This window comes from Bombus huntii, chromosome 2 (assembly GCF_024542735.1).
Source record: "Bombus huntii isolate Logan2020A chromosome 2, iyBomHunt1.1, whole genome shotgun sequence".
In the NCBI taxonomy this organism is placed as follows: Eukaryota; Metazoa; Arthropoda; class Insecta; order Hymenoptera; family Apidae; genus Bombus; species Bombus huntii.
Window position 1 is genome coordinate 17801449 of NC_066239.1, and position 13413 is coordinate 17814861.

The 13413-nt window shown below is 36.1% G+C and overlaps 1 protein-coding gene across 13 annotated transcripts in view; it reads right to left on the bottom strand.

Moving 5' to 3' along the window:
* Nucleotides 1-13413, bottom strand: part of LOC126874335 (protein unc-13 homolog B-like) — a 379726-nt gene that overhangs the window by 64891 nt on the left and 301422 nt on the right. For 12 of the 13 annotated variants that reach the window (XM_050636351.1, XM_050636341.1, XM_050636331.1 and 9 more), the window contains one exon: nt 7898-8117. In XM_050636351.1, coding sequence (XP_050492308.1) covers nt 7898-8117 — 220 coding nt within the window. The remainder of the gene's footprint in view (nt 1-7897; nt 8118-13413) is intronic. The other variant, XM_050636279.1, reaches the window with a different exon arrangement.

The following is a 13413-nucleotide window of genomic DNA, read 5'->3' on the forward strand; positions in this document are numbered from 1 at the left end:
GCGTGAAAACGCAACCGTCGCGTCTTTCGTCGAGCGGAACATTCGAGCTTTAATTTTCCGGTGTAAGCTTCATCCTAAGCTCGTTTTATGCACGAGCCTGGGTTCTTGCGCGAGTAACATCACCGCGGCTTAACCAGACCGGAAATTACACGTTCTGATCGTTCAGATGTAGACTACGTAGCAAACTCCAGGCGAGTGTTGGCGAAAAATCGAAGTTTCTGATAACTAAATGTAGAAATCGAGAGAAAAATTGGAAATGTTCAACCACGCGTGTATTTCCAAACAGCATTGTAGAAAGAATCGTCTCCTATGGTGAGGATTTTTTAATATTGACGTAAAGCATTGAACAAAATAAAGCATCAAATTATTCGTAAGCTCTGTTTGTTATTAAAAATAGTTTCAGATATATTAGGTCGCCCGAAAAGTTTCTTTCGTTTTATAAGGAAACAATGGATGCACAACATTTTCCGTTTTATATTATTTTATCGAATTACGTGTGATCCATTTTGTTCTATCAAAATAAAGATCACAGCGTTCGACAGATTAGGTTTAATGTTTGTATAAAGATGCATCGTTGTAAAAGACTGATCTGTAAAAGAAAGACACTTTTCGGACAACTTAACAGTATGTGAGTTGTTTACTTCTTATTGATGCACGATGGTTTCCTTGATTTTTTAAACTGAATTTGTAATATTTTATTCTGTTTCTGAACGTTTGAACACGACTCTATTTTTGCTATGGAATATATTTCAATAATTACGGAGATGATCTTCAAATAATGTTGCGACAGTTTAAATCAATAATTTAATTCATCTCGAATATTAGTACATATTTCTCTATGTTTAAGCAATTAATAGCTCAAATGCGAACACGACAGAAAAGTACGTAGAATTGCAGCTGCGAAATCATTATCAGTTTTCGCAGCTGTATTTTCCATGTGCAAACACGGTGGATATCTATAACAAGTCTTGTAACAGGCGAATCGTATGAATATATTAGATAAAATTTTAATTAAAATTTTTAATTTTCATGCACCACCTCGTCACCCGGTTAATAGCTTAGACCAGGGTCAATTTGAACTTTGACACCATAATTAATTGTCTGATATTTAAATATTCTGCGTGTAAGATGATGAGCCATTTATAGATAAATATAAGTGTTTGATTAATAATTTTTCGAAATTCATGCAGTTCAAATTCGCCTAAATCTCTGATGAAAATTAATCTGCATAAAGATACATCGACTTGTTTATCTTTTATAATCCTACTGCTATTTTAGGATTTGCGTATCTTAGCTTCACTTTTATTTCAACAAACAAATAGACTCTATGATATCCTTGGAAAATCTTTATGTTTAATATTGAAACATGTTTAATATTGAATATTGTAAATCGGTAATTTTTTAACGGTAAATATTTTTCTCAAACTTTTTATAAATAGACAAATACGTACTGTGTTGAAAATAAACGAAAAGATACAGCGGAGTTGACCTTAAAATACAAGCGTTCGTTAGTTTCGAGAGTGACGAAACGTTCATTTATTGCAAGTAATACCTACATTTGATTATTTTATCGTCAAAATAATAATATGTTAAACTACTGGCTATAAATAACTAAATCAATTAAATAAAACCAAGTTAAACGAATATTTAGAAATATTGAGCAAGTAATATGTAATGATATGTAATCGTATTCTAAGCTTAATATTCTAATAATAATTTAACAACTCTATAATAATAAAATACACACGTTTCTCTTCCACTTGTCAACACTTTATCAATTACGAAAAATCATTCTACGCCTATATCAAACGACCAAAAATTTCTCCAACTTCATCGGCAATTCTTCTCTGGTCTCTAACGGAACGAAGATAATTCCGATTCGAAGCGACGTTTGACATTCTAATCAAAATTCCGATACTCGTTAAAGAAACGAGCTTCAATCCCAAAATCTATCGTTTCCTGGGGAAATGGAATCCAATCTTTTCAGTAGCCGCAACATGCACCGCGTTACCTTCCGATCGAAGTTCATGGCGATCGCAATATATTTCGCCCACTGTGTCCGATTGCACGACTTCCAACCACTATTTTCTCGTGTATCCGTGCAACGCGTTTCTCTGTTTGGTACGTTTCAATTGAAGCTGGGCAAGTAGCCCAGAGCCCATCCATACCATACTGTTGGTTAAAATCGTTGTCTTTGGTGCTTGAAAACGTGCTGTATGTGGCGAACCAGGTCATTTACGGTAGCACGATTTCCAACGAGCAAAGAGAGAAACATCGATGCACCTGTTACGATCCGATCACAAGCAGCCACGAATCGAGGAAAATTAATACCCCGCAAAAGTAATATTATCGTTGTTTACCGAATATGAATAATGTTCGATGTCGGTATAAAATGCGATGAAACCTTAAAAATATAGTATAAGAATTTGCTGTACCTCTCTGCCAAATCAACTGCAATATAATATTTAATATATTTATCAATCAGATATTTATCATGTCCATTTCTAAATATTTCTCCAAATTTATGAGATTCCTGATCGTCTGGAATAATATCATTTTTGTGATGTTTCGTCAAAATGAAACTTCATTACATGATAACGAATAGATTAATATACCGATATATACAGGGTGGTTGGTAACTGGTGGTACAAGCGGAAACGGGGTAATTCTACGCGAAAAAAGAAGTCGAAAATATAGAATAAAAATTTCTTTTTTAAAATTTTTTTTTTAAATTTTTCCATCGAGACAACGATCTACAGTGAGATCCGTTATAACGTACCGCACGCGTACCGAGCGAAAATTCAAAGTCGATTTTCTCAAAAACAAAGCCTCAAACGAAAAATTCTTATTCTATATTTTCGACTTCTTTTTTCGCATAGAATCACCCCCTTTCCGCTTGTACCACCAGTTACCTACCACCCTGTATATATCAAGTTCTGTGTAACGAATCTTCATTTGGATCAGACATTGTTGTTACGCAATAGAGAAGATATTTACCAGTACAAATATGATTATTACCGAATTTGACAAGTAACCGTGGTAATTAGATACTCGAGATGCATCGACATCTGGTAATCATCTTGCCCGAAGAATAGGGTCTGTGTGTGGCGAGCTACGAGACAGAAACCGTTGGAATGTTTACTATTTCTTTTTAAGGAGAGCTATACAATTACTCTATGCCTCTATTAGGTAAAAACGTTCATCCCATGACTGCGGCTAGGTTTAGCGACTAGTTGTCACTTCGAGCCCAAGCTTATTATCACAAATTTCGGACAATCGTAATCGGGTTAAATCATAAAGACTAAAGTATTGGGGATTTTCTCAAGAATTCCAAAGGGAAGGCCCCGGTGTCCTTTCATCTCCGACATGTATATTGATATTTCTATTCATAGAAGACAAAAATCTAGTAACCACACTATTTGGTTGATCGAATAAACACTTGCTATGATGCGTATCTTGTTCGAGAAATTTTCTGTAGTTACAAAAATCTCCGACCCCAGTTAATTATTAATTACTAAATAGATTGTAAGATGGACGAGTGTAAATATGGAAAAATGTACGAGGATAAAATATCCAAAGTAATGTACATATCGTTACATTTAGAAAATAAAGCATGTTTCCATTCGAGTTTTGTTTCATCAGATGTACGAGTAGAAATATGAATTTACATGAACATTTGCAGGATGTATCCTCGTTTCGTTTGCATTCAGTGCCCCAAGAGTAACCGCTGACGCTTTTAATATGTACAAATTATGCGAAAAAAGGTCTGAATTAAATGTCGCTGCAGGTCAAAACAAATAATGAAATGCAAGTAATCACGATGACAAAGAAATATTCTATAAAGAGCAGCATCTTTTTTCTAGAATATCTCGGTGTTACTGTACGTTATTAATGTATGTATACTAACTATATCGTAGCAGAATAAATCAACAAACAAAGAGGATTTATTTTCGAAGAAGAAGCTGCACGATTATATTCTCATTACATCCATCTGTCTCATCTACTTTACGAAGTTGCGTGTGTGTTTCAGGATTCCGAGTAAACAATTGATTACGCGTTCCATGCTCGTAATTGATATTCATTGATCTAGTCGCTACTCGACTGCATTCGAACGCATTATTAATTCAACGTCCGACGAACGGATTTAACTGAAATAAAAACTCTTCGTGTACTCGAGATCCGATTGTGCGTGTGTCGATAAATCCCCGTAGCGCGTTCGTCGTATAATCTACCAATGTGAAAAACGGCCAAACTTTTCGCCTGGCGAGAGTTATTAGCGTTTTCATCAACACGCGCCAAAGCGTTGGTCGATTTAATTCTCAACCATCGACGATCGAATGAATAAGCGTCGCGTAACAAACGTCCAGTCATTTTCAACTCTCGATGACTCTCTCATACTTCACGCGATTAATTTGAAACGCTTTGAAATGTTCCGCTTTGGGAACTATTTTTTACGATTGAACTGCTCTTGCCAGATAGCCGATTAATTCTACTTCGCTAGGTAGGTTCAATCGTAAAGTACTAGATATCGAGTCGAGTGAAATATTTATTTCGTAACTTTGTCGATCCATACAGTATCGCGTTAACACCGCGAATACACAGAGATATGCAGATTACTCGACGCACAGTTTTCCTTATAAATTTGCAAATGAGAAATTTCGCGATTTCCAATTGTGTCAACAGCCAGGGTCAGTGAAAATGCTGATTCACTTATTATATACGCTTCATTTGTATTCCATTTATTATTTGCAACGTTTTATTCGTATAAATAGACCGTGAATGTTTTGGAGAATTCATATTTTCAACGGAGAAATCTAAATAGAAAGTTGGTTCAGATATTTTTTAAATATATCGCAACGAGTACTTTACTCTGGGTATTTTGTATATTATTGCATGTTGCGAAGCACACGAGCAATTTAAATGTACACATTTTGGAATATTACATTTCCTATAAATACACACGTAAACGTTCATTGCGTTCTTATAAATATACAGGGTGGTAGGTAACTGGTGGTACAAGCGGAAAGGGGGTGATTCTACGCGAAAAAAGAAGTCGAAAATATAGAATAAAAATTTTTCGTTCCAGGCTTTGTTTTCGAGAAAATCGACTTTGAATTTTCGCTTGGTACGCGTGCACTTTATCACGTCTCGTTATAACGGATCTCGCTGTAGATCGTTGTCTCGATGGAAAAATTAAAAAAAATTTTTATTCTATATTTTTGACTTCTTCTTTCGCGTAGAATCATCCCCTTTCCATGTTTGTACCACCAGCTACCAACCACCCTGTATATCCTTAAGGATGTTATTAATATTGAATTCTACTTGATTTAGAAATTACAGATATACATAACACGTATAATATAAATAATATAACGTTCACTACTATCCGCGATTTTAGATATCGTTTCGTCACAGCAAACCGAAAATTTCGCGTTGGCTGCAAGATTTATTTTAAAGTTTCTTCCGCTTTTTGCGGCCGCGTTCTACGCGGCAGATATTAGAACTGCTCGTTAATTATATCTCTGCTTCGCTTCTGGTAATTAAATTTGGAGAAATGCGATGTAATTTCATCGCGTCTCAACGTGGTCGCGAGCCAAGTTAATGTCGCGATAGTTTTGTTTCGTATGCAGATCGTGCGACCTCGAGATCGCAAGGGAAGCGAAAATTCACGCAATTGCAATTTATTTTATCGTTTCGCGTTTAATTGGAGTTAATGGCGTTTTGTATTATGCATCGAACAGATTCATTCTATCGATCGTCCAGTATTCGGACAATTCGATAAATAGAATTCGATGAGTGCTTTTAATGAAATTTTTGGACCTATCGTAACTCAATTATAGTCCAGAATTAGTAGATCTACGAATATTTGAATATATGTATTATTATATCACGTGTTTTTCATGTTTGAAGATGAGAAAAATGTAAATACAGTTTTGTTGATTTTCCAACTTTTATAACACTCGATGCCTGAAAACAAGTAGTTTATCGTCAAAGGCTTGATAGATACGAAGATATAAGGCTTTGTAGGTAGGTGATAAATCTATAATTAATGTTATTAACATTACACACAAGATAGACATTAAAATACGCGATACAAGATTTTACAAGAAAAGGGTACCCGGTTTGAAAAGTTACTTGTGTCAAGAAGTAGATTTTAAAGGCGTCTAAATCTTGATTTCGTACATTTAAATATCAAAAATAAATCCTATTATAGTCTCCTCGCTAACGAAACGTTGGCTTGCGTATTGATAAACCTGTGACTTTAGATACGTTTGAAAATCAAAAACTCAATGAAATATGAATTAATAGGTCGTTCGAAAAGTTTCTTTCGTTTTATAAGGAAATAATACACGCGCAATGTTTTCTCTTTCATATTAGTTTATTGAATTGTGCACGAACATAATAATAGGAATAGAACGAAATGGATCATACCTAATTCAATAAAATAATATAAAACAGAAATTGTTGTTCATCTATCATCACCTTATGAAACGAAAGAAACATTTCGGACAACCTAATATTTCCGAAAATGTTCTACGATAAGTCGTTGTCGTTATATCTATTCCTTTCGTTGTTACCCTAATTTTATTCTTCAATTTTTAGTTAGTTTTAATAAAAATACTTGAGTATTTTCTATTGTAAAAATTGTTCTGCTAATCCGTAAGGATTGGTATTCGATGTTATGAATAAACGTCCTACCTAACTTACCCGTTTTCGATAATTGAATTTGACTGCGTTTCGTTTGAAGCTCAGCAGAAGATCAGAGGTATTCCAGCTCAATTTACTTCAGCATCTTACAAATGCGATTCGCGAAGTGCCAACTATTCTAATTATTCTGACCAATAGAATGCAGCCTAATTTAATTACAATTTGTCAAACTACCGATTCACATAATTCTAGTCTATATCTTTATTCATATCAGATAAATATATCGAGTTAATATCAAAATTTATTACGTAAAATTTCATGATTTCTTCATAGACGTTTATTTGGTGTTTTCTATTGGGGAAATTATTATGTAAATAAAATACCTTCTTAACTTTGTTCCTGAATACAGTTTATATCGTAAAGACCGCAAAGTAATTCCGTTTCCTCGAATTAGCGATTAATTTGTTAAATCTTAATCATACGAATCATTGAATAATCTGTGCAGACCGAAGCATGCCTTCTAAAATTCTTCATATTATAATATCGGTTATTTACATTTTATCATATATTTTACATTTACTATTTGTATATTAATAATTTGATATTATAATTGGAAAATGAAAATATATACGACCTAGATGTCCATAATTCCCCTCAAAATTATCATTAAACAAATTGGAAACAATTAATTTTAACTAATTATCAAAACTAACGATTCCGCTGAAATTGCTCAACTTCGTCACTCAATTCCCGATGAAGTTAGTTATGTCGTGACTAATTAGCTAGCAATTAATAACGGAATCATAACACAGTTTACGAACTTCGATTTAATAGCGAATAACACCAAACACGCAGGTATCAAAAACGTCGATAATGCTCTACGAAGATAGCGATATCAAATTGCCGGCAAAATTCAGCAATGCAGAAATAGAGATAATTTTGATAATTGCCTGTTACCAAGTTATAATAATTTCAAATTTCTAATTAGCCCATAAGCGATGGACCCAAAATGGGGTGTATGAAATCCTAGCAACTGCTATTTTAATCCCAAACAATTTGTGAGATTACCGTTGTGAAACGCAGTTCGATTAACTGTATAACCTAACGACTATACAGCAATGTGTATAACTCACAATATTATCTTTTGTAAATTTTTATATTCTTCTGTCTATATAGTAAAACGACCAGCATATGTTACATATCAAATCACAGGTTGATTTTAAAGGCAAAATTGACAATGTTTACTTACTTTGCAAGCAGTCGGCGTTTAGCAGGTCCTTGCACTTTTCGTGGCACTTGACACCGCATTCGGTACACCGCACCCCCTGTCGTGCGATACCCCAGAGGAGACCCTCGCACTCGTAGCAATAGGTCGGCGATGTGGCCGTCCAGGTGACGAATTTGTGCGGCGTCGTCGAAGAGATCGGGTAGATCATCGCTTGCAGCGTTTTCTTGTACACGTGCATCTTCTGCGGATGCAGCAGTGTTGCACAATCAAGTTAGAAATCAGCGTATCGAAGGTTCGTGGCAAGGGGTGTATTGGACAGTCTGTATTTGCAGGGATCATTCCAACGACTCCGACTCTGCTACTCGTTAACCGAATCGATAGTTCCTTCTGAGGTAACGAGGAACGTTTAACGTTTATTAAACTGTTTGGGCGAACATTTTTACCAGATACGAACAAGCTTTTATTATTCTTTTCTTTCAACATTGGTATCGAATCAAACACAGTTAGCTCCTACTTGGAAAAAGATGTTTGTAGAATTTTAATCATTTTTGTAAAAGTTATAGAAGTTTAATATGGAAGATTTATATGGACGTTACGATTACTTTTTTGTTGGAATTATCTTTCTTGGAAATTTTCTTTCTCAAAAAAATGGTAGCAAATATAAGTCTTTTTCCGAAAAGTTCTATTGGTTTCATAAACATATATTTACTGCCATAAAAGTTCTAATATTCTAATATGCTAATATTCTCTATCCCTCTGAAAACACTATGTAATTTGTAAATATACAGGACTATTTACGAAACACTACACCAAACCAATCAAACGCACAGAAAAAAGTATACTTTTCGCAGATTGCAAACCGAGGTTATTCTCATCTATTTGTTCATCTAATAGCTATTCATCTAATCGTTCCTCGTTCCTTCGTGAAAGCCAAACCAACCGATTGTTCCGCTCGTTTGCAGTTCAAATTCTGGAGAAGCTTGAGGAATTCGTAACTATTCTATTCGTTCGAGCAGAGAGTCAAAGTGTTAGCATTCGCGTGTGACCAATCAACGAAGAGCGCAGACACGGTTACAAAACGATCGAAGAATCCAATCTTTCTTGCTTCTTCGTTCTGGAAATCACGAAACTGAAGAAGAGTCTCCAACGATCTCTACAAACTTCGAACCTTTCTGCAACCATTTGAAACCGTGTTTGTCTTCCTCTACTACCTCAATCATCCTATTGTTCCTATCGTTCCTATCGTCAACTCACCTCATGAAACTCTTGCTTTAGTCTCATGCAAGATCAAAGGTACTCACTTTCTATATGTGTACATGTCACGCTGTCATTCATACAAACGACACGCTAGCGCTCGTACATAATTACGCGCACAATCATAACGTGCCAGAGGGAGTTGGTGCCTGGCGAGACCTAATTACATACGCAATCCTGTGTACACAGATTAAACAAAGGACAGAGGCTGGAATCCCTGAAGGTTGCGGTGGTTGGGCTGTTTAATCAGGTATACGAGATTCGCAAGGATTTCCATTCAATATACAATGCCTGCTTATGCACGCTATCGCCGGTATAGTCCTTCCGAATCTCCTCTCTAACCAGGGGGCTAACGTTGCGTGGCGCAAGCCATTGATTGGGTTGGTTACTCTTTAAACTGTTGCACGCGTGTGTCTGCGCTTGCCAACCGCTTACGCTGCCTGTGCAGATCACGTATCTGTATTTATACGTGTACGTATGTACGTATACCGTACACACATACACGGTAGGAATACGAAGAGAAGAGAAATAAGTTTGATTTACTTTTTCGAAATTTGTAAGGTTGTTTGCTCGTTCATTGAGATTTTTAGAATCGAATATTTTTTACGCGTTAAAATTAAAAATCTAACCGATCCTACTGCGAAGGTTGCTTGATCCGAGGAGCGAGAATATGCAAAACACGTATGTACATTCGCTTACGAAAGTTGATATGGCATAGTGCATTTACATTGGTAAATTCTATTGGTTTTAAAGTTATGAAATTTATGTACACTGTTTTTAAAGTCTTCGTGCAGTTTCTCCTATATATTATTTTATCAATAGTAATATTAACAGCATATGGTATTTACAAGACGAACAAAGACGAAGCACCTCCACTTGAAAAGTACATAGAAAATTGTCTGAAAAAATTAAATATCTCCCGATTCTGCTCTTGTTTCCAACAAACTTTTACCAATACAAACATCATCAACAGCTACCATACTTAACACTCGAGACTCGCGTAATTCTCTTCTCCTCAAAGATCTTTTCCTTCGTTCGTGCCATTTTCAATTTCAAATCAAGACGAGTCATCGAATGAAGGATGGAAGCTCTGACACTGGTAAAACATCGTGTTACAAAGAACGTGTGCTACATCATCAAAGAGCAAAAAAAAAACTGAGTCTAGATTTTGTACTTTTCAATCTATTTTCATATTTGACGTACACAGGTAGCGCATTGGTTGGTGAAATCGGCGCAGTCGAGTTTATAAGTGGACGCTACAAGGAATCTCGGGTTACTGTATCTATTTCTTTCGTGTCTCCGGAAGTAAACAGGCGCGAGGTGTCGTCGATTTGCGAGACCCCTTCGTCCCCGTTCTCCTCTTCTTCGATTTTTATCTTTCTCTCGTATCGACACTTGGAGAGGACCTCCTGTCGGATGATCGACGAATGGAACATTATTGGGACATTTTCCTTCAGAGAAAAACAATACTTTTCCTATCGATTCGATGAAGTATTCCTTGCACCGATTTGCTCGGCTTTTTTCAACAGCCTCGAAGACTTCGAGAGAAAGAGCGACAGATTGAAAAAGAGAAAGAGAGGGTGAGCACGTTTTCTAGATGTTGTACTATTGGAACGCTCTGCAAGGGATGTAAAAGCATCGATCCGCTAAAAAGCACTATAAGGGTAACGTCGTGAGTTCAGGATGTTCCCCACTTTTCTATGTTCAATTTTTGCCTCGGATGGCAGACAATGTCGAACAGTTTTGAGCTTTCCACGCTCGTGTAAAATCTCGTGTCAAAACACGATAAGACACCTGCGGAATTTTCACGTAAAGACTTACGTCGCTTGAATTTTAATGTTGAATTTATAGCAGCGCACGTTGATAATTGTAATATGCAATGCTTCTATGTCGAGCGAATGCTTTCATAAAAGCTTGAAGTTGGAATTATGATCGACATATTATATCGCATACTCTAAATATAAATGTCCCGTTTTTTAGAACGAAATCCCATAAAAATGGCAAGCTTTGATCTTACGAATTATTTAAAATTTTCATTACGGAAACATAGAGTCTCGCAATTTGCCATTGCGATTATTTCTAATGTAAAATCTGCCTTTAGGAAATATCTTGAGCTTTTGTATATTTAATGAAGCTTATATAAATAGCACATAAAGAGCTGTATAAATTCGCAGAGAAATTTCAGGCCGTTTCTCTGGCCAAGATTCGTTAACAGTAGGACATTGTTGAGAAATTGACAGCCGTGAGATTTCCACGCCGTTATGTCTTACGTTTTCCCACTAAACGTAGACTAGTCGATTCTGTTTGGCAATGTGACGAACACGGGGAACATCCGACACCCATGAACAGGGATCAGAGTATCCTAGCTCTATCCTAATTATACTCGGTTTACATGACCATTGTAGCATCTCATATCCGCGAGTAACCTACACGTGACCCATTTACATACATACATCGCGATTGTACCGCACGTTTCGATCGCTACTGGCGCTCACGTTTGGCAATGCTCGCGACGAGTGTGTACAAATACAAATTATTATGCAGATATGCGTATTTGAAACGTTCACCCTAGCCGCTAAAGAGAGAAAGAGAAAGAAAGGAAGAAAGAAAGAAAAGAAGAAAGAAAGAAAGAAAGAAAGAAAGAAAGTGAGTGAGAGAGAGAGAGAGAGAGAGAGAGAGAGAGCACGACTCGTCTAGGTTTGCTACGAACGTTGCTTTCCTCAGTATCACAGAACATGTTTTTCCAAAGAAATAGAAAGAGACAGAACAGAGAGATAGAAATAGAGAAGATGAAGAAGAAGAAAAAGAAGCAAGGCAAAGAAAGAGACAGTGATAGAAGAAAGAGAAAGAATGAAAGAAAAAGAGACAGACAGGTTGGGTCACACTTACGTGAAAGAAAATAGCGCGGAAATGAGGATAAAATGCAGCACAGTTCATGTGAAAAGAAAACAAATTATCAGAGGTTATAGTTCAGCTGCACGGGCGAGCCATCGCTGGATAACGCTCGTGGATGTATGTATTTATCTTGATTATCTTAAATTTTACAATGACGCGTATCTTACTATCTAATATATCATTCTAACTAAACGTAATAGTGAAATTTTCGCGTTTTATCATCCCTGTGGAAACGCTGGATGTTTCCAATCGTCGCGCAGAATGAAATTGCCGCGCCTTGACGCCACGTCAATATGGCACGACTTTGAGCGAGCTGGATCCTTGGTTAATGCCAACTTGATCGCGTCGACGTCGGCGCTTCCCTCAACGCGAACCTTTCTTTTAAAATATCGTCGCCCGATAAAACGTCTCGCGATCTGCTACTTTTTTTTCCTTTATCTTTTTCCTACTTTTTTTCTTCCTACAATCGTTCGTCGAGATTGAAATGTCATTCTGCTTGAAATTAGTTTCTTGCTGTGACGTAGCTCGTTTAAACGATCGGACGTTTGATTATTTTTTAGGCTGATGAAAATACGAAGGTGTTCCTTTTTTTTACAGTAGATTGTAAAACCAACAGTAAAAGTGAATTTTTGCTCAAGTCATCGCTTCCAAGGACTTTGATACTTGTATCGATAAATTTAATCAACCGAATAACACGTGTCTCTAATGAATCCTCTGTAAAAATTTTGTCTCTATTACTATGTTAACTTTACTCGTTATCTGTATTAAAATGATCGATAAAACAACGCGGCGACGACAAGAAATGCCTCTTGAAAGTTTCATTGTCTTAAGTAATCAATTTTTCGTATCTTCAGTAGCCTGAAAAATAGCAAAATTTGGACAGATTGATTCTTAATGCGTGGAAAATATCACTGTTGTTTAGTTGAGGTTGCAGAAAAAATACTTGTCTTCTGGTGAACTTAAATCCAATATTAGCCAAGTTTGAGATGGCGGACACGAATCTCGTATACGTGTACGGTAAATATAGTTTGCTTTCAAGGCGTACGAATTACGATCACTTTGAAAATTTCCTTTCGAAATGAAGAAACTTGCCTGTTAGCGATAGGAATTTCAAAATAACTTGCAAGATTCGCGTGTTTCGGAAATTTCGTACTTCGTTGCAAATTTCATAAAATATTTGATCTGACATATAGATCTTGAGAATTTTGGAATTTCTCAATTTCCAATATCGAACTAAATAAAGAGAAATGCAAACAAAATTTCATCGATAATTTTACTTTTTAATTCGTCCTTGTCCTCGATATCATTAACTATCTCTTCCTAATCTTTCGAGATATGTAATTTTCCTCGAAGCTTTTTAATTCTAACGTAAGCTCAATTTCACTTTA